Source organism: Primulina eburnea, chromosome 13 (assembly GCF_022965805.1).
Source record: "Primulina eburnea isolate SZY01 chromosome 13, ASM2296580v1, whole genome shotgun sequence".
In the NCBI taxonomy this organism is placed as follows: domain Eukaryota; kingdom Viridiplantae; phylum Streptophyta; class Magnoliopsida; order Lamiales; family Gesneriaceae; genus Primulina; species Primulina eburnea.
The window spans coordinates 29,257,718-29,284,644 of NC_133113.1; the positions used below are offsets into that span (position 1 = coordinate 29,257,718).

A 26,927-nucleotide genomic window follows, 5' to 3' on the forward strand; every position below is an offset into this window, starting at 1 on the left:
CTACTATAAGAAAGGAGAACAATCAGATTTGAAGGAGATCGAGATGATAGAAAAAGAACTTAAGGATATGATTTTTTTTCTTAGATCAAGCGGTTGTTCCATGCACTTCGAAGAAACAATCAATTGTTACTTTATCAACCATTGAAGCTAAATTTGTTGCATCAACTTCACGTGCATGTCAAGCTATTTGGTTGAGAAAAATTCTTGAAGAGCTTAAATTCAAGAATCATGATCTTTTTGCAATTTATTATGATAATAGTTCAGCCATAAAACTATCAAAGAATCTAATCCTCCATGGAAGAAGCAAGCTCATTGATGTGAAATATCAATTTTAAGTGACTTCACAAAGAATGAATTAATTGATTTCATCTATTGCAAAAGTGAAAACCAAGTAGCTGACATGTTTACCAAGTCCCTGAAACTGCCTGCATTTCATAAACTAAGGGAGCTACTTGGTATTAGCATACTACAAAACAAATTTGAGGGATGATGTTCTTATTAAGCCGATGTTTACCTTATCGGTTTAAGGGAGATATTATTGAATTGTTAAAGGTTTGTCGAAGTACTTAGTTATCTGTCTTGTCAAATAAAGTCTGTTAGTCATTGTTTACTATTAACAAAATATTACAGAAAATAATTATATTAGCATATTTGTTATTTCATGGTTTAGTGGTCAAATATTGTTGCTATTTTTATGGTTTTTTTCATATGTATATTTGCCTATAAAAGGCTCATTGATGAATAAATAAAATATATAACAGAAAACAAAATTCTTCTCTTTGTTTGATTTATATTTTATCCTCTGAACCACTAACCACAAATCTATATGTTCATTTAACTTGAAGTTTAAAAAATACAATTCGAACCATTTTTGCTTATAAAACGTATATGTTTATTTGGCTTGAAGTTTAAAAAATTAAGTTTGAACTATTTTTTGTTATGAAACATAGAAAATATACCTTTAAAAAAATTTAATAGTAGCCTACTTTTTCATGTGAAAGAATGCATAATAAAAAAATATGTAAGAAATATTAATAGCATTCAAATTTTTATTTGAAATAATGCATAGTTATATATCAACTAAATAAATAAATAAACTAAATTAAATTAAAAATATATCAATTATTAACTAATAATAGGAAAAATAATGCATAATGATGTATCAATCTATCAATTAAATAAATTAACTTTATTTAACTTGAAGTTTAAAAAATTAAGTCTGAACCTCTAACTAAAAATTAATATGTTCATTTAACTTAAATTTTAAAAAATTAAAAACATACATTAATCGTATATAAATCAATCAAATCAACAAACGTTATAACAATATTATATGAGTATGTTCATTTTAATAAGTCGGTGAAATCACAATACATTATTATTATTATTACAAAAAATAAAAAACTAAAATTATTCATATCGTGATGTCCTCACAATTATTTCAAAAACAATAAAGCACCAACATCTACAAATATTTATTTAAACTAAAATTTATATATCGAAACCATATGCAAATCAAATATTGGATCACTAAAAATGTATGGATGAGTATAAAATAAAGTTTGAACTATTTTTATTAATAAAACATATATGTTTTTTTAAACTTAAAGTTTAAAAAATTAAGTTCGAATTGTTAACAAAAAATTTATATATATATATATATATATATGTTAATTTAACTTGAAGTTTAAAAAATAAAGTTTGAACTATTTTTAGGTATAAAACATATATGTTTTTTTAACTTGAAGTTTTAAAAATTAAATCCGAACAACTAACCAAAAATTTATATATTCATGTAACTTGAAACAACTAACCAAAAATTTATATATTCATGTAACTTGAAGTTTAAAAAAATTAAGTTCAAACAATTTTTTATTATAAAGCTTAGAAAATATATTGATGTGAAATAATGCATAGTAAAATAAAATGTATTAATTAAACAAATTAGGTAATTAGAAAAGCAAATTGAAAAGTCACCTAAATAAATAAATAAGACATTAATTAAGTAATAGTTAGAAAAGGATAACCAAGTAAATTCACAATTGAAACTCATATATTTATAATAGTATAGATAGATATAATATTTTTAACATAAAATATAATATTTTTCATGAGTCGAATCAAGTTAGAGAACTATCACACAAAATTGACCAATAAGATAGTTTCACATGAATTGTTGTGTTTTCAAAAAAGTCTAAAAATTTCATATATGTTTTGGTAATGGGAGTGATATCGTAGCATGGATTTAATTTAGTTGAATTTGGTGCATTGGAGACTGGGGAAACATTACTCGGTCGCAGTGTTTACATTAGCAAGGGAAATTGGGACCATAATGAGGGAAAGAACAAAGAAACCCCTTTTATCGTCACTAATTTTTCATTTACAAACCAATTACATCTGCTACTCCTCGTTGTCTTCTCTAAAATCCAGAGTCCCTCCCTCCACCAGATTAAAACGAAACAATGATCAAATGCAGAAATTTGTAGTGATAATACAGTTTTATGGCATGCATAGATGCATTTTTCCAGTTAGTATAAGAGCAGCCCGAGGCATCATTGGTGCAGGTAGAACTTTGCACTCTGGATATGTCAGAAACCAACATAAGAAATCAGCAAAGATCAACGGAAACTTATGTGGGAACAACCTCTGGAACAAGAGGTGAAGACCCGTCGTCTTCTGTCATCCCATCCTCAACAGTTTTCCCAACCTTTTGTTCTTCTTCCTGGAATCCTTGCTTAAATCTGTCATAATTCGTCATCTCACTTGATTTGAAAGGACGCTCGCCAAGTACCTGGACCAAGTCCTCTTGATGAAGAGTTTCTTTTTCCAGCAACAACTCGGCAATCTGAGCCACGTGTTCTCTGTGTTCCTCTACTAGTTGCACTGTACGTGTGTATGCTTTTGAAATCCAGTCCCGCACTTCAGTATCAATAATAGCTGCAGTCTTGCTGCTGTAAGGTTTGCTCATCTCAAATCCATCATCTCTCTGTGGAAACGACAGAAGGCCTACTTTCTCACTAAAACCGTAGACAGCAACCTGGGCATAAGTCATTTTTGTCACTTTCTCCAAATCATTCTGAGCTCCAGTTGATATTTTCCCCAGTAATGCCTGAACCAAAAAAATGGCACAAGAGTTGGAAAGACTGTATAGAGTAGTAGGAATTCTTTTTAAGGTGAAAGAGTTCTGTTCAAAACTAAGTATTTCAAAAACAATTTTCAAGCCAACTAAAACACTTAGCAACCTGTTCAGCAGCACGCCCACCAAGGGTCATGCAAGTCATATCAAAAAGCTGTTCTTTAGTCATGAGTAGGTTCTCACTGGGAACATATTGGGCAAATCCAAGTGCTGCTGTACCACGAGGAACAATAGTCACCTTCAACAAGGGTTCTGCATGTTCCAGAAACCAACCGACTACAGCATGGCCTGATTCATGGTATGCTACAGTCCGCCTTTCGAGTTTACTTATAACCTGTTGAAGAAACAAGCGAAAAAAACATTGTGCTTAATTTAAAAGGAAGGGATCACACAGTCTTCAGAACCCCCATTAGGTTAATATGAAATAATAAAAACATTATGCACCAGTCAATCTAAAGAATATATTTTTTAAATGCATTAATACAACGGGATTAGAGATCGGCTGCTTTGAGTACATTGCACCCATATGAAAGAAATTGCTTTTAAATGAATCGATATAGATCCAGCGTTCAATAATAATGGGATAGGTATGGAAACTACTTCTCCAGGAACATATTCCAAGTTCCATCAAAGAGAAAAACAGAATGACTTAGGAAAGCAATTTCGTGCTCAACGCCAATTTCAATATTAAAGCCTTGTAGCTCGGACTAATCACATACTGCAGAAAGTCGAGAAAGGTAATAGACACAAGCCCCTCTAGATCTCACAATACAAGTCCAACTCGCAACTCATCCCCTTATACCAGACCTTTGAGAGAGAAAAGGAAAGAGATAGAAATTCACTTAATGTGGTGCCGTGGCATTCATAAGCAAAGAAAAAACCTATGTAATGTCAAATACACATCATGATTTAAGAGCCCATAACCAAAATCCCAAGCAAAACGAGATTGAAATATTGCTAGAAAATCAAGGGAAAAAATTCAGAAAAATTTTAGAACTTTGAAAGAAATCCAGAAGCAATTGAATGTGCGCAACTGTCAACTTTACATGGAGAAAATGTATGCTTTAGTTAACATCATCATTCGACTGTCTCAAAATGAGCGCTACAGTGTCATCAAATTGTTTTTAACATGCTAACTACAGCTATATATGAAAGTCGCCCCTCCATGTCGTCCAACTAAGCTTAAAATCATCACTCAACCATCCAACTCCAGAAAAGTTTCGTCATTATATGCTAGATTTAGATTCTAAATTACCATGAAGATAATATTGTCGATATTTTGTTCGGATGAAAATGTGAAGCAAATACACATACAAACAGTGAACAGATAATGATTTCTTCATATTTTCCATGATACTCAACCAATATATTAAATTTAAGATCTGCTATATTTTTAGAGAAAAAGACCAAAATCAGTATATTCTGAATTCGGCATTGCCTTCTTATTTTCATAATCCCAATCAATGATTGCACTACCACCACATGATTTTGAAAACAGTGCATATTAAATGAATAATTGAAATCACAGCAACTTATCAATGATCACTGAAGTAGGAGTGCCGAGTAGTCCTCAATCTGTTGCTTATATTAAACATAACTTTAAGACTTAAATTCCAAAACAAATGTTTAAAATTAGCTATGGTGGAAACTCTAACCAATGATATACAGGAAATGAAGATAAGAGGATAAAATTTCATAAAATAAACTCATTTGTCTTGGACCAGTGCTATGCAAGCGGTAGAAAAACAAGGAACAATTATACCTAATAAACAAGAAGGTTCTAATTCATAATGACATACCTTATTTTTCTTCTCAAGACCACCAATGATTCTGTCTATCGCTGAATCAAAGTGTTCCATTTTCACCAGTGTTTCCTCGTATCTGGCAGCTATCAAAGCAGCTTCGTTGCAAACATTTGCAATATCTGCACCAGCAAATCCAGGAGTGAGGGCAGCTAGTCTCTGAGAATAGTAAGGAGGTTCATGATCTAGTTTAAGCTTCTTCAAGTAGATCTGAAATATCTGTTCACGGCCTTTGATATCCGGTTTATCTATGCTAATTTGACGATCAAATCGACCAGGCCTCAACAAGGCCTTGTCTAAAATATCAGGTCTGTTGGTGCCAGCAAGAACAACAACACCAGAAGTAGTTCCAAATCCATCCATTTCTACAAGCAACTGGTTAAGGGTACTTTCACGCTCATCATTAGAACCAGCAAAACCCCCACGACCTCTTGCTCTGCCAATTGCATCAATCTCATCGATAAATATGATACTAGGTGCACATTGCCTTGCCTCTTGAAACAAGTTTCTAACTCTTGACGGCCCAACACCAACAAACATTTCCATGAAATCAGAACCAGATATGGACAAAAAAGGCACAGCAGATTCACCAGCAGTCGCTTTTGCTAGAAGCGTTTTACCCGTCCCTGGAGGTCCAACCAGTAGAGCGCCTTTAGGAATTTTGGCTCCCAGCTCCTCATACTTCTTAGGGTTCTTTAGGAAGTGAACAAACTCCATAATCTCCTGCTTTGCTTCATCACAGCCGGCAACATCTTTAAAATAAACCTGAAAAAAAAAAAGGAAAAAAGAGAAGACTTTACCTTTAGCATTGAGATTCATTTCCGTGGAATGGAAAATGGCTCAAAAATTTTGGATCAAACTGGTAGGATTTGATGACAAACCTTATTTTTTGCATTTTTGTCCACCTTCGTGATGTGCGCTTTTCCGATGTTGAAAATCCCACGTGCGCCCTTTCCGCCAGTACCTCCAACGCCAATTCCCCCTTGCATTTTCCGACCCATGTAAAAGAGGAATCCCAATAACAAAATTGTAGGAGCAAATCTCATTAATTCTTGGAACCAAACCATTTCAGAAACATAAGTTACAGGTACATAATCATGTCGGTCAATCCCCAAAGCTACCTGGGCTTCCTCCAACTTTTCTTCAAACGAATCAACACTCCCTATATTAAAATAATATTTATACTGGCTTGTTTTCTCACTTGCCACGGTGCCACCAACAGGCTCTTCAAAATTAGATTCGTCAGTTGGATCATTGCTATTTTGACTTTGTGGTGAGCTTCTTACATAAACTTTAGCGACTGACTTATTAGACACGACTACATGGTCCACTAAACCTGGTTCCAGCAGCTTGTTTTTGAACTCTTGAAAACTAATCTGCAAGGTTATAGTCAATAACTTTATTTCAACATACTCAAGTAGAAATTTATAGAGTTATCATTGCCATAAACAATAATCATTATATCATGCAACCCTAGGTCCCAAATTAACCAGGACCGGCCACATAAACTATCATTTCCATTTTGTTGCGTCAATAAGCAGTCAAATGTCATAAGAGGCAGAGATTAGTCTGAAAAAACAGATGAAGAGCAATCAGTTCAGTTAAAAATACAGCTGGGTTCAAAAACTTCGAAACATATGTTTTAACATTTTAAAACGTCAATTAACTCATTTCATCTTCAGCTCCATATTTCATTCCCAGGACAGTTTGAAAAATGACCTTAACATCACAGTTATTTAAATATACTCTAATATTAAAGCTCTCCCAAGTCCCAACACAAGAAGGAACAAGCATAAAGGACATTAAAACTTGCTCAATTACTTTTGAAGTCAAATCTCATAGACAGTATACTTAGATGGCATTTGAAGTTACACGAATCTGAATCATCCAAGATCCCATTATATAATAACAATAGACAGGTAGCTTGCAAAGGCTTCATGAATATATGTGACAGGCAGAAGCTAAGGCGAGCATAAAAACATTCATATTAATTTGCTCAAACAAAAATACCCACAGTAAGGAGAAAAGTCTAATCAGATGCACACTCAGAAATCAGAACGATGCAGTGTTTTCAATTCGCTTACAGAAGGATTCAACATTTAACTTTTAAGCATCCCAAATAATTTTCAATGAACTCACATCACATCCAACCCATGCAAAAGAGAAACCAAATTGGTATGATGAATATAAACATACTGAGACATGCAATTTTCAGCAAGCATTTAATGTAATAGAGACAAGGAACCTATGCAGCCAACCTCAACTAGCTTGGGAGAAAAACTTGCATGATGGCATGAGTACGGCATAAAAAAAGAGGTCAGCTGTTTCGACAATAATTTGCAGGTAAAAACAAACAAAAAAATGGTAAAACTAGCCATTTTGTCAAACCACGAGATTCAAAGTATTACAGGATACAGGCAGCCTATTCCTATCACATTGAGGAATGTTATAAGTTACAATAAGAGTAATCAATCAATTAAAGGCCCAAATCTTTTGTACCATACTACCAAACAAAGGAAAATACAATGATATGAAATGCAATTGAGCAATCATTAGCAACACAAAATCACCATTGCTTGACATTCATAAAAAATATCGCGATGATTTTTTCCTGGAGAAACCAACGGATTAGTATTCAAGAGAGAGGCTGTAAATATCTATTAAAAATACTTACATTGTAAAAGTTATATAGAATATTTATCCATCTACATTTTAAGACATGGAAAACAACACAGATATTAACTAGCCGAAGTCCAGAAAAGCAAGGATTTGAACATTAATATAATATGTTATAAACATATAAATCCCACAATTATTCATTCAGCATTAAAAATAGTGATTAAACATGATATTACCTGTTTCTCTTCGTGCGGCATATGCGGAAATAATGAAACAACCAATGCAAGCGCCAGGATCGGTGAGACAATATTTAGCAAATTCTTCATGAAAGTGTCCTGAAAATTGCCATGATCATCTGTATTTCCTTCCTCTGAGATCGAACAAACCAAGGTCATAAAGATATTCGGTATGGAAACTCAAGAAAAATCAATGTTGCGCCACGATAAAATCTCAAAACTCAAATTCTTATTGTGGAAATTTTGTGGCACTCGTAAAGTTATACAGAAGACACTTTCCAAGCACTCAAATGTTATTGTGGTGCCATCACAAATAAGGAGAACATAGTCAGACGAAACAGGGAAAAAAATCACTAGGCAATCGAAGCAAAACATATTCCAAAAAGATTAGTAAAACTCTTATCGATGCACCAGTAGAATTACATATCTGGACAAAGTTGAGTAATATATGCCTTGCTACTGTTTGAAGAAACACCAGATGAAGATTTGTTCAATGAATCAATACAGGGTTAAATTATAAAAAGACAAACCACCATGGGGTTTAGCCCTTAGGTTTATGTATTTTAACTGCGAGCCATAATTGCCGGACTTGCAGAAATATAGCTTTAAACATCTCATTAATTCCATTGAATGTCGTCTATGCAAAAAATAAGGAGAGAATAACAAACCTTTCGAACCAGATTTCTGCTCATTTTGTTTCGGAATTTCCTTCTTCTGTTTGGGATAAAAATTTTCGTAGTCTGGCAACATAAAACACCATAAACAAATTAAAAAGGTAGACCTTTGGCACAAAATTCCAAAATTTCAACATCGAAGCAAAAATAAGCTCTTACTTTTCTTCTTTGGCGCTTCACTCGAGAAAAATCTACGTATTCGGGAGTTTGCGATGAAGTTCTTAGAATTTGATAAATAAGATCCAGAAATCGATCCATGTTTGGCTCCTATTGTAGCTAAATAACCCCGGAAAAACCCTAGTTTCCCATGACACGGATTATTCCGGATATAATTCGAATTACATACACGCTGAGCTCCAAGAATTTCCTTGTTCAACAACAAGGACCTGCCGTTATCAACACCATTAATCACATTCTGCAGACACAAAAAAAGGGTAAAATAACATATGAAAACAACATCTATAAACTCCACCCAAAAGATATATAGAGTTAGAGAAAAGCGGAGGCTCGACAGTGGCTTACTCTTGAACGAGAGGCGCGCGATAAGGAACGACCGATTCTGGAATAAATCATTTTCCTATGCCAATCTGATCAATTTTGCGTGGGAGAGATGAAATTATATTTATAGTAATTAATTCAGTAATTTACGATTCTTCGGATTTTGAATCGAAGCCCATTGAAACCCGAACAGCATCAATTGAATGATGATGAAAAAAAAAACAAATAAAATAAAATATTAAGTTAGCCTTTTCTTTTTTGAACAAATATTGTGTGAGACGATCTTACTTGGATGAGATAGTCAACTTCACCAATATTCACAATAAAAAATAATACTCTTATCATAAAAAGTAATATTTTTTCATAGATGACGCAAATAAGAGATCTGTCTCACAAAATACGACTCGTGAGATCGTCTTACATAAGTTTTTGCTTTTATTTTTTAGTAGGTTTCTTATGAGACGGTCTTACGAATCTTTATCTGTGAGATAGGTCAATTCTACTGATATTCACAATAAAAAATAATACTGCATAAAAAATAATATTTTTCATGGATGACCCAAATAAAATATCGATCTCACAAAATATGATCCGTGAGACCGTCTCAAATTAAAATATCTGGCAAAAATTACATACCAGTAATGCATACTATTTTTTTTCATTTACTTGTTAATAATTTTCTATTGGCGGTGTTAGAAAACTGCTTGACATCCAATGAGCTTTCACAACCCACTCTAACTTGGGAGACACGACATTTGAACGAGAAAAATGTGGGTCGGGTCAAACCAAAAGCCCGAAAACGTGTTGGCCTGCTCAACGACTTTCATCACGATCTAGAACACAATAAGCCACAAACGACTAAATATCACCGTAAACACGATTTAGATATATAGATTTTATTTGATGGAAGATACATAATTTTCGCCTTTTCTAATATTTTATCTCAGTACCACAACTTTATAATAAGCAACTGACATCACTAGAAATAGGTTCGGTCGACTCTACCCCTGCGAGCAGTTTTCGCCTTTTCTAATATTTTATCTCAGTACCAGAACTTTATAATAAGCAACTAACATCACCAGAAATAGGTTTGACCTGCAGGGTCGATCCAACGGCTCGGATTTTTCGAGTCAATTTTTTTTTACAGGGAGGTGGACCCGGATCACTCATGTGGAGTGATTCGGACCGTTCATTGTCCATGCAGGCACTGCCTGCACGAACAAGGTAAAACAAACCTCGGAAATACGATGTATGTGTATAATATAATACATTTATTATTATATGTACGTATATATTTTGATTTTTCAAGTGATTAATTTAATTATGATTTTTATATGTAAAATGTATGTTCTCAAATGTATGATTTGACATGTAAAATAATATACAAATATATGGAAAATGTTATTTATCCTATCTATATAGTTAATTGAGAACAGTAAAGAAAAATCTGATTTAATGCTTAGAATTACTAACATATACATAAAATCAAATTTAGCATCTATATAATATAATGCAAGGATAAGTTTGGAGACAAAATTGGTACACGCTCGGCTATTATGTAACGGTATAGATTTATCTACAAAAATTGATTCATTCGAATATATTTTTAAAGGACAGATAAAAATTAAATTCCACCGATTCAGTTTGAAAGTCTTCCAATTACATTTAACCTTACTCATGAAAAATATTATTTTTTAACCGAACAAATATTTTGTCGATAGAGTACATAGATATGATCTATAGGTGTTTCACATAAAAAATAAATAAAAGAACAAGTGAGTGATATCGTTTATCAAACTGTTCATTGTTCACTGATGTTAATTGTAATTTAGTCAAAACTTATGCTTAACACTCTAGATAATATAAATTTCAAACTTCATTTTATAAAGATATTTGATTTGAAAATAAGTAGGGATGACAACTTTCCCACGGATTCGGGGTCTCGCAGAGAAAACTCGAAATGAGGATGAGGATATCTGATTTTTCCGAGTTCAGAGATTTTTAAAATCCACGAAGTAGTTCGAACGGATATGAGATTAATATCCTCATCTCCGAACCCGTACCGAAAATAATATTAATAAAAATTAATATTTTTATTATTAGTATTAATAATAATAATAGTATTAAAAATACTAATAATGTAATAATATTATTGTTTTTCAAAATATTAATAATAATAATAGTATTAAAAATACTAATAATGTAATAATAAATTTTGGTTTAGAATAATATTCGAACATCGTCTTATCCCATTAATATTTTTGAAACGAAGATGGAGATTCGATCCTCGCGGTTTCAGATTCAAGGATTCCCCGAATTCGATATAACGAGGATCAGGATGAGTACAAGAGTGAAGATGAAATTCAAAGACGAGGATAACAAGCTCATCTCATCACCCTGCTTCATCCCATTGTCATCCTTAGGAGTAAGTAAAATGGTTACATTTTAAATTCGTCGTAATTATTAAATTAAATTGATATAAAATATAATTCAAATTTATTTATATTTAGTTGTCTAAAAAAAACTGAAATAATATATTTAAAATCTATCATTTCAAGTCCATTCATTTGAACAATGTATTTGTAAGTTTCGATTTGACATGATATCATTAACCGATAATTGGAACTGTGAATTGGTGATCAATCCTGTTTCAGAACAAATTTGTTTACAACTCCCTGATGAGAGAAAATGCCAAAAAAATATCTTTCATTGATGGGGAGTGAAGATAAAGATTACAGAAAATGGGGACGGAACACAAAGTCTCCCTAATTGGGAACACTTTGGTATATTGTTAAAAAGATGTTTTAAAATTAAAGATGATGAATTTGAAAGTCAAATTTGAAGGCATTTTGTATCATAGACGTGAAATCCAAAGCTTATGGCATATTTTGTTTATAAATCAATATAATCATTATGTCGTATACGCGGATAAAAGAAATTTTTATTTTATTTAAACACGAGCCAAATAATCGTTCCCAAGTTATTACATTATCCCTTGATTTAGTGGTCTTACAAATGATTTGAAGTATGTTACGCTATAAAAAGTTGATTTCCGATTATTAATTCTACAAGTTATAAATAAACGCCAATTCCGATTCAAACACCTACCTACAAAAATGATTTTTTTTAGCAAAACTACATACATAGATTACAATACAATTTTTGTCTCTCGAATTTTTGGACTAAGTTTCGAGCTTGTTCCCTAGATTTATATTTGAACTTATCGAATTCGAGTTTGACTTAAAATTTTTCCGAATTCAAATTATTTTGTAATTATTTTGCTCGTAAATTTTAATATTTTATTAAAATAATATAATTATACGTCGAATAATTAAATAACATGTATGAATTTTGGAAATAGAATTCAAACTTTAATTTGAATTGAATTCGAATCAAACTTTTTTAGATTACAGTTACATTACATGGCAAGAACAGAAGAATTTATTTAACAAACGCCACATGACTAAAATATACAAACCTATCCACATGAGCTCTCATCTAAGCATAGGTCTCACGCCGAAGCCACAAAGAGAAGAACAGCTCCAGCTCCGGCGGTTGAAAATACCCGTTCTTCGGGGGCTCCGGTCTCTTCCCAGCGCACGCCTGCGGAGACTTCTTCCTCGGCGGAGGCGGCGGCTCTTTCCTAGATGGGATCCTGCGTTTCGGGGTGCAGCAACCTTCTTCAACCGCTACTATCTCACCACAGGTATCATTCATCTTCCTTTTCTGGTAATTTTTCCGAAAAAATCTGCGTTACAGAGCACTGGTGCGATTAATATAACGTGTCGTGTTGCTGTTAGAGATGGGGTTGGAGCTATGTAATATAGGGGAAGGACACAGTGAAAGTGGGATTTAAGGAATTCGAGCTGGGGTTTATTCTGGAAGGTGCCGAGAGTGTGTGGCGGAGAATGGAGGAGACAGATGGGTTGGGCTTCTGAGTCCACGTGGTCGGATGAAAGTGGCCTTGCCCCATTCCACAGCACATATGGCAGTTTCGGAACCGTCGGATCATGGAAATATTTAGGCGGGAATTCTATGCGCCTCTAGTTTGAATTGCAGCCATTTTACGACCCTGCCACTTTTTGCTCTTTTGAACCCACAAAAACACCTTCCACCTCAACTTCGAGACACAGCCACCTACTAAATTGCTACACATTACTTCACTTTACTATATATTTTATTTTTAATGCATTTAAAATATTGTATTTATACTGTTCTATACTATATTTATTTCGAAATATTTAACCTATTACTTATTTTCATTTTCACCTCTGACATTTGAATGTTGAATCCAAAATATTATTCAACGAACTTTTTGTTAAAAAAATCGGTAGCTATTCAAAATGGAAGAAGATTCGAAAATTATATGCTAGTCAATGAATGCAAGTCGTATTTATCAGTTGCAACAGCAACTTCATTATGCATTATTTTAAATGTGGCCAAGAAAGTTTGATCCAAAATAGAGAGTGTGTGCAGGCAGCATTTGCAATTCCACCGTTGACTGCAAATTACATTATGAATTCAATCTTTTTATAATTGGATTGGTGATCGAACATGTCCATTTTAAAATAGTAGTTCAACTGGTTGGATCGATTCAACCGGAACCAGACGATCAGATTGAAACAATATAATGTTATATCATGCAAAAAAAGTGAGGATCCGAAGGTTTGATCAAGTTTGCGGCCTTGAAGGAAAAGATCAATGGTTCAGTAGAAAATTATGAGGTGGGAAGTGTTGTGATTTCCTCATGGTTGCTTTCCCAGAATTCAGGGAGTAGCAGAGCAAGGTGCCCAAGCATTCATGGACAGATTTTGAAGCCCGAAATGAATAAAAGCTGGAGCAAAAGGATTCATCGAGGAAAAATGCATAATGTACAATGTTTAACCAACCCATGTTATCCACTGTTTGGTTGCCTTTTCCAATCCCAGAACACAAACATGCCATTTCTCTCATCTTCAACTCCAACCAATTTTTTTTGGAGAAAATAGCAATTGGTTGAGAGCATATGCATGTCCATGACTGCTTTATTTACATGCCACTCGATTTGTTGTAACCCTAGCTAGTCAGCATGTATGGAGAATATAATATCAAATTAGCAATATATTATAGATAGAGAATAAGAAAAAAAAAAAGCAAAAGGTTGATCGTCATGATTTTAAGAGCAAAAAGTGCTTTTCATGCCGCAAGAATTTGATCGTGTCTCTCCAAAAGTGTGCAGCGGCAAGCCACCGTAAATCAGCAGGAGCTTACCGGCAGGCAATAGATCTACCATATCATTTCAAACTCAACGTTAATGGCCTTCAACGTGGTTGACCGAAATATGAGAAAAGTGAAGCACTTGATTCACGGTCATCGGAGAAAAAACTTAAATAAGAATTATTAGGATTAACACATGAAATTAATCAAGCACGAAAAGGTAAGTTAACTGTTAGTTTTTAAACCGTTTTTATAGAATCCGTTTTAAGAATCCACTATCTTTTCAATTCATTCGGTAATTACTATAATTTTTATTATATTAATTAATAAAAGTGAGTCTCATGCGAGACCGTCTCACGGATCATAATCTATGAAACGGGTCAACACGACCAATATTCAAAATAAAAAATAATATTCTTAGCATAAAAAGTAATACTTTTTCATGGATGACCCAAATAAGAGATCCGTCTCACAAATACGACTCGTGAAATCGTCTCACACAAGTTTTTGTCGATCAATAAATAACACACTATATTTATACAATTTAAACGAAATCTTTCAACTTCTAAAAAAAATTAAAAAGAAAAACAAAGTCTTAACCATGTAGAAATTTTTGATAGAAAATGATTTGTTGATGAGAATAATATATTGAATAAAAAAATAATTGTATGTTTTTAAAATCCAAATCTCACCAAATCTTATCAAATTCAATGAGATTTGGTTATACTCATTGAAATCTCATGAAATCCAATAAAATTCTAAACAAATTCAAATCTTTTTTTTGAATCATCTTGTCAAAAAATAAAAATGGTATTTTTAAATCCAAATCCTATGAAATCCTCTCAAATCCTATTACTATTTCTTTATTTTTATTACATGGTGATTGGTAATTTAATTTTTTTAAAATATTAAATTTATATACATAATAAATAATTTAAAAATATAAAACATAGTATACAAGGATAGCATAATGTTGATTAAATTTCTATTTTTTCTTTTTGGCGTAAAGAAACAACCCGATTAAATTTTACAATACAAGATTGCATGAGCAAAAATCAACTAGGAGAAAAACAATAAAAGAGGTACATATTTTTGGTCACTCGAAAAAAAAAAGAAAGAAATTTACGATGTAAATTCTCTCTAAAAATATATTATATATAAACAAGTAGGGAAAAAAGGGTAACCGAAATTACTGTCTTGCCCTTGCATACCACTACTTTCTACTCCAAGGAAACCAAGCCTCTCCTTCTCCGCCTCCTCAAAGAGTACCTTCTGAAAAGCGAATTACCCGAACCCGTTGAAGAATCGGACATTGTCCTCCTAAAAAAGGATCCGAAGTTATCGAAGAACCTCCGAATTCTACCTCCCGCTGTCCGCCGACTTATCCACGGCCCCAGCTCATTCCCCCAACGTGCACCACCGTTGAAACTCAAATTACCGTCCATTTCCGAATAAACCGCCGGCATATCGACCTCTCTTCCCCCAGAAAACCTCCCCACCGCAAAACCACCACCGGGAAGCCTCCATACAGTCAGCCCCACCCCGCGAGCTGGAATCGCATCATGGCCATCGGTAGGTAACTGGTACCGGCAGACTGGGCAGGAATTGCGGAGACTCAGCCACGGGAGAATGCACTCTGAATGATAAATATGTTTGCAAGGCATTTCGCGGGCTTCGGATCCGATTGAGAAAGATTCAACGCAGACGGCGCAGTGCAAATCGGAACTGACGTGGGTCGAGAGAATTTCCAACACCGGCAGCGATTCAACCGCCTTTTTGCTGGCCGGCGGATTTTCGGGTCGGTTCCAGAGGCTGAATCCGATCTGCGAGAGGTGTTCGAGCATCAATTCGAATCCAGATCCAAGCAAAGACTCCGACATCGTCCACGGCAACGGCCGCAGACCCGAACCAACGCCGTCGTTGTAGTAGAGCTCGTAACTCCGCATGCCGCCCCCTTCATCTGGTGGGGGTTCCAACTCCGTCGGGCTACGGAGTACAATCAGTGGGTTAAACGACAACCCGTTACGGCGACGGCGTCCAGGACCAGCCCGGGGAGAATCGAGCCTCCGCAAAGGGTCCAGCGAGAAATCCGTCGGATCCACTGCCTGTACGAACCCACCGTCGCAGTGTGGACAAACGACATCGTTCCCACCTCCAGGTATCACGCTAACTGTTCTTGTGCAGGTGTAACACCAGTACGCCGCTGCCGCCGTGGTAGCAGTAGCTGAAGCCATCGGTTTCAAACTTTCGAGATCTACGAGAATCTTAAAATTAAATGAGTCTTATATTATCCTCTGGAATATCAAAAAATTTGAAGGGCCACAAGCGAATGTGTATGTATATGTATATATATACAGACAGACACCCCCATGTGAACAGTGAATACGCATAATAAACGAGTTTCGAAAATCACACGTTATTTACTAAATACAAATTAATCCGCGTCCAATGAACAGTCGTAGTCCCCGCTACTTAATATATTCATTATTCCATATATTTAAATTATTTTATTTATTTTTTTGACATCAAGAAATGTATTTAAATTGTTCGATATTTTATATCGAGATATTCGCTCCACCTCTAGCCTTTATATTTAGGTTAGTTTTGTGTGAAACGATCTCACGTGTCGTATTTTGTGAGACAACTCTCTAATTTGAGTAATCCATAAAAAAATATTACTTTTTATGTTAAGAATATTATTTTTTATTGTAAATATCGGTAAGGTTGACTCGTCTCACAGAGAAAGATTCGTGAAATCGTTTCACAAAAACATACTCTAATATTATTGCATCACGTTAATGGATGTCTAATTTTGTTTAGTCCGACGAATTTCTGCAGATAATAAAAAGAACCGTTTATGTGAATTAACGCTGTATTCTGATATATACCACAATTTTTGTTCTGCCTGTTTTCCAAGTGGGTCTTTTAAAAAAATCGAGCCCTTCCAAAAATTAAATCTCAACTTGGTCAACTTAATTATACTCAGAGGGATGGCAATTGTTTGTGGTTATGCTCAATTTAATTAATATATCAAAGCTAGTCTCACAGTGATGAATCTTCGAAAACGATTATGATATTTTGATAAATAAAGTAAAAAATTTGTGAACACTCTTATCCCAATTCATTTGTCTGATTTAAAACTGTCCTTACTTTTTTTTTCTTTCAATCATTCATTTTATTTTCAAACGTTATTAATTTCTGATTTCTTTTCCAAATTTTTCATAATCTAAAAATTAAATCACTTTTACAAAAAAAAACATCACAAAAAAAAAATTGTGAGACGGTCTTACCACTCAATTTTGTATGAAATATCTCATATTTGGATCACTTACTATCACTTATTAAAAGTTTACACTTCTCACATATAAAAATTCGAAATCGTTTACTGAAAAACCTACTAAATATTATAATTGTCATATCCTCTCATAAAAACCTATTAAAATCATATTTACCCCCTTAATCAATTCAATAACTTATATAATCTTTTTTTTTAAATCCCGGCTGAATTGGTATGTGTGTGGCAGACCTTATTATTTGGTAGTGCTACAAATTCGATGTTTTTGTTTGTTTTTCATAATAGTTTTGCAGATGATATCATTAACAAATATTTAGTGGGGTCAATAATTGAAGCATGGGAGCTTTTTAACATGTTTCTTTTATATACATAATATAACTATATCTATATATAGTTATATATATATATATACACACACACACACGCATCAAGTTAAGGCTGACGTCACGTTATATATACGGATAACGAGATTATATAATATCGCATGAATATATATAAAAAAATGCATTATCGCAATCAACAAACAATATTATAATTTTACTCACAAGATATTTATTAACACAAAAAAGTTGTTTCTTAACGTGTATATATTAATATTGAGATTTGAATATGACTTAATCTAAAATCTTATTCAAAATGATGATTGAATATAGGGCTGCAAACGAACCGAACATGTTCGCGAGTTTTTCGAGCCGGCTCGATAAATATTCGATTCGTATTCGAACTTATCGAATTTGAGCCGAACTCGAACACGTTCGAACTTTTTTTCGAACCGAACTCGAGCCCAAATTATTTTGTTCGATAGCTCGCGTAGTTCGCGAGCCTTAATATTTTATTAATATAATATAATTATATATATGTATATATACATTTCGAATATTTCGAACTTTCAAACCTTAATATCCGAACAATAATTCAAATAGTTCACGAATATATTCGAATATTTCGAGCCGAACTCGAACTTCATTTCGAGCCGAGCTCGAGCCCAAATATTTGAAATTATCGAACTTCGAATCGAGCTCGAACTCGAATATACTTATTTCGAGCCGAATTCGAGCCTGACTTTTTTACTATTATTCGGCTCGATTCGGTTCAGTTTGCACCCCTAATTGAATATAATCTAAGTATATAAAAATAATATACGTGTCATGCCGAGAAATTGAATCGCGGTCACATGGACATCTTATCGATATTTATTTGAGTTGTTTTTGTTATAGTATTTCAGCTGATCGACATGTTAGTTATTTAGTTAACATTCTTATACCAAATTTTATGTCACAACATCAAGTCTCACAATCAAACATCATAATTTTTTAAGAGATACCGATTATAAATCAGGGAGATCTATTGTTATCAGATCTCGATTTCATTTGTATCAGGGTGTTTTATTCGATTTATATCGACAAAAATCATAATTGATGATTTTATTGTTAATACTGAAGATAGTTAATTTTACTTATTGAGGTATGCGTGACTATGTATTTGCATGTAAATTAATAGGTGCATATAAAAAAACACTCTCCGAACCTATCCTTTTTATTTTTTTATTTTTGAATTAATCCGAGCCTAGTTTTTAGGTAATTCAACTAGCGTTGGTTTGACAACAAGTGGTGTTTGCACTTTGCAGCTGTGAAGTTTCCATGACCAAATCCAAAAGGCAAACGTGTCATCCGGATACTTCCTTTCGAACACGCTCACCTCTTCTCTTTCTTCAATCTGTAACTCCATGCATCGTATTTAAAACTTAATAATGATTCTCTTGAAATTATTTTATTTATATATATTTTTATTATATGTGTGTGTGTGTGTGTGTGTGTGTGTGTGTGATAAATGACATTTATATATATGTATACAAAAAATCTTTAAGCAAGAGTTTGGTAATCCATCACTGAGTCAATTAGGCATCCTATTATTTAGGGAAATTATTGATATATGTATGAATGATATGGGGAAAAAGACCTGCCCAGAATTAACAAAGATGCTTTAATGCGTTTTTAGAAAGAAATAATATATATATAGTATGTTAGATACAGTAACAGTAATGAGAAACAAAACCCTAAATGGGGAATTGTAAGAACAATTCGCCGCCAGTTTGATCTTGTTTCGTTAGGCTTTTTACCCCACCAACACTCTCTTCTTACTTGCCTCTGAGCTCAGCTTAATTTTTTCACTTTGTGTTTTGCCAGTTGCATTGATATGCTAATTTTCTTGAAATTCATTGTGAAGGGACATGGACCTTTTGCCAAGGCTCAATTTTTTTAGTTCGTAAGCCGGGAAAGAAGGTTGTAATCTGTGTCTGATCATTATGATTTGATGCTTTTCATGTTCATATTTAAGAACCGAGCTTTCTTGAAGATCGAGGGTCAAAAGGTCGGATTTGTGCGTATGAATTTTGTTTGTTGTTAGTGTTAAATGAATAAAGATTTGATCTTGATAGGCTTCTAGGGCTCTTGGGATTGGTGTTTGTTGGTGGCCGTTTAACCTTGCTTTATTCGTGGAATGTGCATGTAAATATATCTGGGTTTCAATCTTGTGAAGAAGCATGTTATCTGAATTGGGTAGGAGGCCAAGGATTGGAAATAATGAAAGTTCCTTTGGAGATGAGTTGGAAAAGGAGATAGGGTTGTTGCTCCGTGAACAGCGGAGGCACGAGGCTGATGATCATGGAAAGGAATTGAACCTGTATCGAAGTGGGTCTGCTCCGCCTACTGTGGAAGGTTCAATGACTGCAGTTGGTGGGTTGTTAAACCGTGGAGGCGGCGGAGGCGGCTTAGGCGAGTTTGCTGAGTTTGCTAGAAATAAGACTGGCAGTGTTTTCTTGTCCGAGGAGGAGCTTAGGTCTGATCCTGCATATTTATCTTACTATTACACAAATGTCAATCTGAACCCAAGGTTGCCACCTCCTTTGTTGTCAAGAGAGGATTGGCGGTTTGCTCAGAGGTTGCAAGGGGGGAGTTCTGCAATTGGGGATAGGAGGAAGGTGAACCGAACGGATAGTGACACTGGAAGATCAATGTTCTCGATGCCACCTGGTTTTGATCCAAAGAAGCAGGATAGTGAAAAGGATAAGGACAAACTGCAAGCCTCTGTTGAGTGGGGAGGTGATGGACTTATTGGTTTGCCTGGGTTAGGACTTCGAAGCAACCGAAAGAGTATTGCAGAAATGTTTCACGTGAGTCACCTGTATTATTCTGTGTATTTTTCCTTGTATAGATAAATTAATTATCAGTGATGAATTTATTTTCCTAGCATTAAAAATTTATCTGGTATCTCGAGATGCTGATGTTTCCTATGCTGTGCTTGCGTATAAAATGGATGTACGATGGCATAAAACATGCAATTTTGTCTGGCTTATTGCATCTATAAATATAATTCGCTATATTATGGCAATTGTTGTGAAGAAGACAATTGGTACATTTGAATATCATTCTGGGCATTGCCTGTTTTCCGGAATTTTTTTTTATTAGATTGAAAATTAACTTGGTTCCTACCAGTGTCACCACTTTTATATCGTCGCAATCAATGTAACCTTTTAATTAAAGCTTATCCTTTCATTTTCGAGAATCAAACATACCTGAATTCTGGTACCCACAAAATTCACTCTTATAGTTCCATTCCCAGTGCAACTACATTATATTATGTGTGAAACCTATCTATCTCCATTAAGCATCTTTGCCCCACCAGTTCAAAGATGTGACAGTAACTAGACATGCCTTGCATTTTTATAAATATACCTCGTGTTTTCGTTTTCTTGTGGTTTTTCTTTCTTTCTCTTAATCCAGCAAAAATATTTGTTTCTCAGTACTAGTAAAAAAAAATCCCGAATTGATTGATCAATCATGTGAGCAAATTAGCGGGTGTTCATCCTTTATAGCATTTGCTTTAATTCTGATTTGCATGCCTACGGTTATATTGCTCTTACCTTCTCTCCCTACACACTTGAATAAATCGATGTCATTTGATTTATCTGTTTCAACTAGTCTACGTGATGTGAATGCAATTGACGGATAGGTAGGCAAATGAACTTGTATTTAAGTTTTTCCGTGGTTGTATGTCACAGGGTTAATACCTAGTGTTTTTACACCACACTCAGCAATTTGTTTATTTTTTTACTTATTTTTCACGTTCTTACATTTTGTCCTAAGCAAGATCAGATATGCATTTTGTCCAAGTCTTCTTTACTCAGCAGGGTGATCTCTATTTGTGCAGGATGATTTGAATCGCGCCACTCCGGTTCCTGGAAACCCTTCACGCCCAGCTAGCAGAAACACTTTCGATGAAAATACCACTACCATGGGTCCTGCAGAAGCTGAGCTGGCTCATCTGCATCATGGTTTGGCAACTTCAGACCCTATACACTCTACTAATACTATTCAAAGTTCTTCAGCTGCTCATCATGCTAGGCAACCTGCATCATATTCTTATGCCGCCGCGCTGGGTTCATCCTTGTCAAGAAGCTCAACTCCCGATCAGCAAGGACCTCAACGTATTGCAAGAAGTTCTAGTCCTTGCCTAACTGCTATTGGAGGAGGCAGAGTAGGAAACATAGAAATAAGAAACATTAGCAGTCCTAGCCCCTATAATGGTGTATCTGCTCACCCTGACGAATCTGCAAATCTTGTAGCTGCTTTATCAGGCATGAATCTTTTGAATGGTTTTATCGATGCAGAGAATCTTCCATCATCCCAGATTGAACAAGATTTGGATGACCATAAAAATTATCATTTGCCTCTTCATGGTGGGCAGAGTCAGTCAAACCAGCAAATCTATCTTAAGAAACATGAAAGTGATCAGTATAGTGCATCTTTTGTTCCTCAGGTAGGGAAAATAACGCGTTCAGCTTCGGCTGTTAACTATGGTGGTGCGTCAAATTACAGTAAGACTAACCTTACGTCTGAGCTACCAAAAAATACACTTCCTTCTCACAACTCACATCTGAAAGTATCTTCTGCAACTGCTACTAATTTTGGTGGCGGCTTACTTTCTCAGTATCAGCATTTTGGAAGTCCTAATTCATCATTTTCAAATTATGGATTAAGTGCATATCCTATGAGTCCAATACCAGGTCAACTTGGCAGCCCCAATCTACCACCTTTATTTGAGAACGCAGCTGCATCTGCTTTGGCGGCACCTGGGATGGACTCTATAATGTTGGGGGGGTCGGATCTTGGTTCTGCTGCTGCACAGCAGAACCTCAGTAGAATGGGGAATCAGATGGCTGGGAGTGCGCTTCAGGCACAGTATGTCGACCCTTTGTATCTGCAATATTTGAGTACAGCTGACTATGCTGCACAAGTTGCATCTCTTAACGATCCTTCTGTTGATCGGAACTACATTGGTGATTCATACATGGATCTGCTTCAGAAAGCTTATCTTGGCAATATGTTATCTCCTCCAAAAGCACAGTATGGTGTTCCACTCGGTGGCCAGACTGGTGGCTCAAGTCCACATGGCTACTATGGAAATCCTACCTTTGGGATGGGGTTATCCTATCCTGGAAGCCCGTTGTCCAATCCTGCTGTTACAAATCTGCCTGGGGGACCTGGTAGCCCTATAAGGCATGGAGAGTTGAACCTTAGATTTTCCGGTGGAATGAGAAATGTAGCTGGTAGCGCCATGGGACCGTGGTACTTGGACAAAATGGACAGCAGTTTTGCATCATCTCTGCTAGAGGAGTTTAAGTGTAATAAAACCAAATGTTTTGAGCTTTCTGAGATTGCCGGCCATGTTGTGGAGTTTAGGTATGTGTTTTCATCAGAGAGTCTATATTATATGACTATTCAGATCCGATTTCTAAATCCTATCATCTGTCACTAGTGCGGATCAATATGGAAGCCGGTTTATTCAACAGAAGCTTGAAACTGCCACATCAGATGAGAAGAGCATGGTTTTCCAAGAAATTTTCCCTCAATCTCTTACATTAATGACCGATGTGTTTGGTAACTATGTAATCCAAAAGGTACCCTGAATTGTGGCGATCCATTCTGCAGTAATCAATGTCTCTGTATTACCAAGTCAGGAATTGGAGCTTTTTGAGTATGTTAGCGTATCTCTGATTCTAATATTGTCTTTTCCCAGTTTTTTGAACATGGAATGGCACCTCAAAGAAGAGAAATGGCCACCAAGCTTCTAGGACATGTGCTTACCTTAAGCCTCCAAATGTATGGTTGTCGGGTGATACAAAAGGTAAATTTACCTATATGGATCTAACAACCACCCTAATCCAGAGTTTTTTGTCTGAAAGCTTCTGACTAGTGTTGTCCTGTGGTGATAGAGCCTGTATAAATACCCTGTCAGGAAAAAGTTCCCAAGTCTGTTGAATTTATTCTAATTAATATTCCTCATAAAATGCTATTACTATTTCAAAATATGACTTGCTAAAAACTTTAAGTGACTGGCCTTTTCCGATTATTTAGGCGATCGAAGTCGTCGATATGGATCAAAAGATCAAAATGGTGGAAGAGCTAGATGGGCATGTTATGCGTTGTGTGCGTGATCAAAATGGGAATCACGTTATTCAAAAATGCATCGAATGTGTCCCAGAGGAGCATATTCAGTTTATCGTGTCAACATTGTCTGACCAAGTTGTGACTCTCTCTACTCATCCATATGGGTGTCGTGTGATACAGGTCAGAAAAATTATGGTTTTTTGAATGTTTCGGGGTGTGGGGGTTGGGATTTTTATGCTCGAGTATTTTTGAGGAACATGCATTATGGGATACTTTTTTTGTTCGGCAGCGAGTTCTGGAGCATTGTGAGGACGAAAAAACCCAGAGCAAAGTGATGGGAGAGATCCTGGGGTCTGTTAGTATGCTCGCACAGGATCAGTATGGGAATTATGTTATCCAGGTTCTTTTTTTAAATATTTCTACATTAAGTACGCAGTACTCTAGTCTATGCTTTTGCCATTCTGGAACTTTTAATGAAGATCTGCAGAAGTCTTATGTTGATTTAGTTGGTTTTTAAGATCTCTTTCCACTTTTTTTCCCAAAAGATAAAAAGTGCTACTTGAATGTACTTTGATCACAGTTCTTCTTTTTCCATTTATTTTACTTTATTCCTTACCTCATTTCTTCCATGGATTATGCACTAACTCTATTTTTACAATCTGCATCAGGTTTTGTTGTTGAATAAATTAACATCTTAGATTATTTAAACTGCCTTGCTTTTCTGTTGTCTGTGATTGAAATCATAAGGTACATCTAGCTTATATGTAACTTTTAACCTTTATCTTCCCTCCCTTGTGTGCAGGCTAAGACATTGGTTGACTGCATACAAAATAGATATTAACTTTATGTGATAAATGAGCTGACATCCATTGTTTGGTGTCTATTCCAAGATTTTCCGGTTCATATACCCTGCTACTGTTCTTTCACTGGTTGCAAAGGTCTTGAAAGGATTCAACTTTTGTAATCGCTGATGGTGCTGTGTTCTTGTGAATGTAATTAGAGGGAATGTGATATTTCTTCATAAAATTGCATTTAGGTGTTTTTCTTTTCTGGTCATCAGAAGAGGCCACCGAGATTTCCACTTATTCGTTTCCTGTATTGCTGTTATTAGCATGTACTGGAGCATGGAAAGCCACATGAACGGTCTTCCATCATTCAGGAGTTAGCTGGAAACATAGTTCAAATGAGCCAACAGAAGTTTGCATCGAATGTGGTTGAGAAATGCTTAGCTTTTGGCAATCAAAGTGAATGCCAACTGTTGGTGAACGAGATGCTTGGAACAACTGATGAAAATGAGCCTCTTCAGGTGATTTCAGCTTATTCTAACCGTTTTAGTTTTTACTATGCGATTATTTTTTTACTATATTTGATCATTTCAGCATTCACAGATGCATTGTCTCTGGCTTCATCTCCTTTGCGATTGCGTGGGTGAATTTTTCACTCGAAGGCTGAAAACTGTTTTATGTTAATCCACTCGAAGAAGAGTTAAAAAACTTAGTCAGACACATACATTGTTGCAGTTAATTTTAAACTCAGAGTCGCAGCACCTTAAGAGAGTAGCTTGCAGTTTTTTATGTTATGATATATTCTGTTTTTTCTTTTGAATCTGAAATAAAGAAGTCAGATTACCCTACTCTGATAATTGGGTGTTTGGAGTTGATGCACCTTTTTTTTGGGTTCATTTTCTAGCTTATTCGATCAAACTTAAACTGGCCTGATTTTTTTCTTTTCAACCAGGCAATGATGAAAGATCAATTTGCGAATTATGTCGTACAGAAAGTACTCGAAACTTGTAGTGATCAGCAGCGTGAACTGATCATGTCGAGAATCAAAGTCCATCTGAATGCCCTGAAGAAGTACACTTACGGAAAGCATATAGTAGCTCGTGTAGAGAAACTTGTGGCTGCTGGGGGTATGCATATTTTGGCTTGCTATCGTTTATTTCAAAATTCATTTTTTTACGAGCATTTGATGCGCAAGTACCTTGATTCATCTATTACCCCCTCGAAGACACTGATATAAGTTCGTCATCCTTTTATTCATCTTAATGGGACACTTTATACTCCATGTCACTCCAAAATCGGCGGCTGAATGCCTGGAATTGGATCGGAGTTTTGAAAACAAAAACTGAATCGTTCATTCTCATATTTAAAAAAAAGACGGTATGATTCAAACACATGGAAATATGCAGCGGACTCCAACCAACTAGGAACTAATGCTTGTATAATAACAATGATTCCTCATTGATACACTCTCTACGCCCCACTTAACTCGCTATCACTCGCTTATTTTGGTGACAGAAAGGAGAAGCGCTGCTCAATCCTCACATGCCGGAGCGACTCTTTAGGAAAGGAAGTCATTGTACAGCTAACCGAGGCTAGTTTGAACTACCTGTCATCTTTTTTCTTGATTGCAAATAAAAGTCGTGATCTGTACCAAAACCTGTACATTCACTTTTAAGCTTATGTATACGAGTCTAGTTAGCTGACGACGCGTAGATGCCGAATGTTTGCTAATTCTGGTGCAGTGGATTTTCACTTTACGAACACAAATGCAGAGGGCGTGTATTATACAGAGGCGAGGGATTGGTGTTTATGTACAAATGATGCCTTGTGGATATGCTTGTTTTTCTGTGTAAAGCCAACTGTTATTGGGGGATGTATGCCACTTTATGTACATTTTTCTTGCTCACTTTTATGTTGTTCTCTTCAGTCATCAAACTTGCCCATTTTGTAATTTACTTTTCTTCAAAATTCTAATTGATAGATTTTTTTTAAAAAAATTAGAAAATAAAAATTTACACGGCAGCTTTCTTCTTTTTTGACTTCAACAAGTAACAAATTTTAGTGTAGGGAAGTAACAAATTTTAGTGTAGGGATGGAATTGATTCGTCTCATAATAAATCAAAAGAAACTAATTATATTATTATTAACAATTGAATGAAATGTCCCTAATTAAATTATGATATAATAAGACACTATATAGTTACAAAAATAGAGATTATGTAGATAGAATAATTATA

At 35.0% G+C, this 26,927-nt stretch overlaps 3 protein-coding genes across 5 annotated transcripts; 1 reads left to right on the forward strand and 2 right to left on the reverse strand.

Moving 5' to 3' along the window:
• Nucleotides 1–2,338: 2,338 nt before the first annotated feature.
• Nucleotides 2,339–9,170, reverse strand: LOC140808634 (ATP-dependent zinc metalloprotease FTSH 3, mitochondrial-like). The gene is made up of 8 exons (XM_073165760.1): nt 8,990–9,170; nt 8,627–8,882; nt 8,462–8,533; nt 7,794–7,927; nt 5,820–6,314; nt 4,936–5,703; nt 3,243–3,470; nt 2,339–3,109 (listed from the first exon to the last, which is right to left on the reverse strand). The coding sequence occupies exons 1-8, from the start codon at nt 9,038–9,040 to the stop codon at nt 2,630–2,632; spliced, it is 2,484 nt and encodes an 827-aa protein (XP_073021861.1). The 5' UTR covers nt 9,041–9,170; the 3' UTR covers nt 2,339–2,629.
• A 5,952-nt stretch (nt 9,171–15,122) lies between these two features.
• LOC140809049 (E3 ubiquitin-protein ligase RDUF2-like) lies at nt 15,123–16,493 on the reverse strand. The gene has a single exon (XM_073166518.1). It carries the CDS (start codon nt 16,393–16,395, stop codon nt 15,382–15,384), a length of 1,014 nt encoding a protein of 337 aa, XP_073022619.1. The 5' UTR covers nt 16,396–16,493; the 3' UTR covers nt 15,123–15,381.
• A 2,795-nt stretch (nt 16,494–19,288) lies between these two features.
• On the forward strand, nt 19,289–26,596 carry LOC140809048 (pumilio homolog 2-like). 3 transcript variants are annotated; one of them, XM_073166515.1, is made up of 10 exons: nt 19,289–19,826; nt 19,894–20,628; nt 21,666–23,197; nt 23,274–23,415; nt 23,535–23,642; nt 23,873–24,085; nt 24,195–24,305; nt 25,017–25,211; nt 25,643–25,817; nt 26,206–26,596. In XM_073166515.1, the coding sequence occupies exons 2-10, from the start codon at nt 19,999–20,001 to the stop codon at nt 26,250–26,252; spliced, it is 3,153 nt and encodes a 1,050-aa protein (XP_073022616.1). In that variant the 5' UTR covers nt 19,289–19,826; nt 19,894–19,998; the 3' UTR covers nt 26,253–26,596. The 3 variants fall into 3 exon arrangements, with proteins under 3 accessions (XP_073022616.1, XP_073022617.1, XP_073022618.1); XM_073166516.1 differs by having other exon boundaries at nt 19,902–20,628; XM_073166517.1 differs by having other exon boundaries at nt 19,289–19,738.
• Nucleotides 26,597–26,927: the final 331 nt, after the last annotated feature.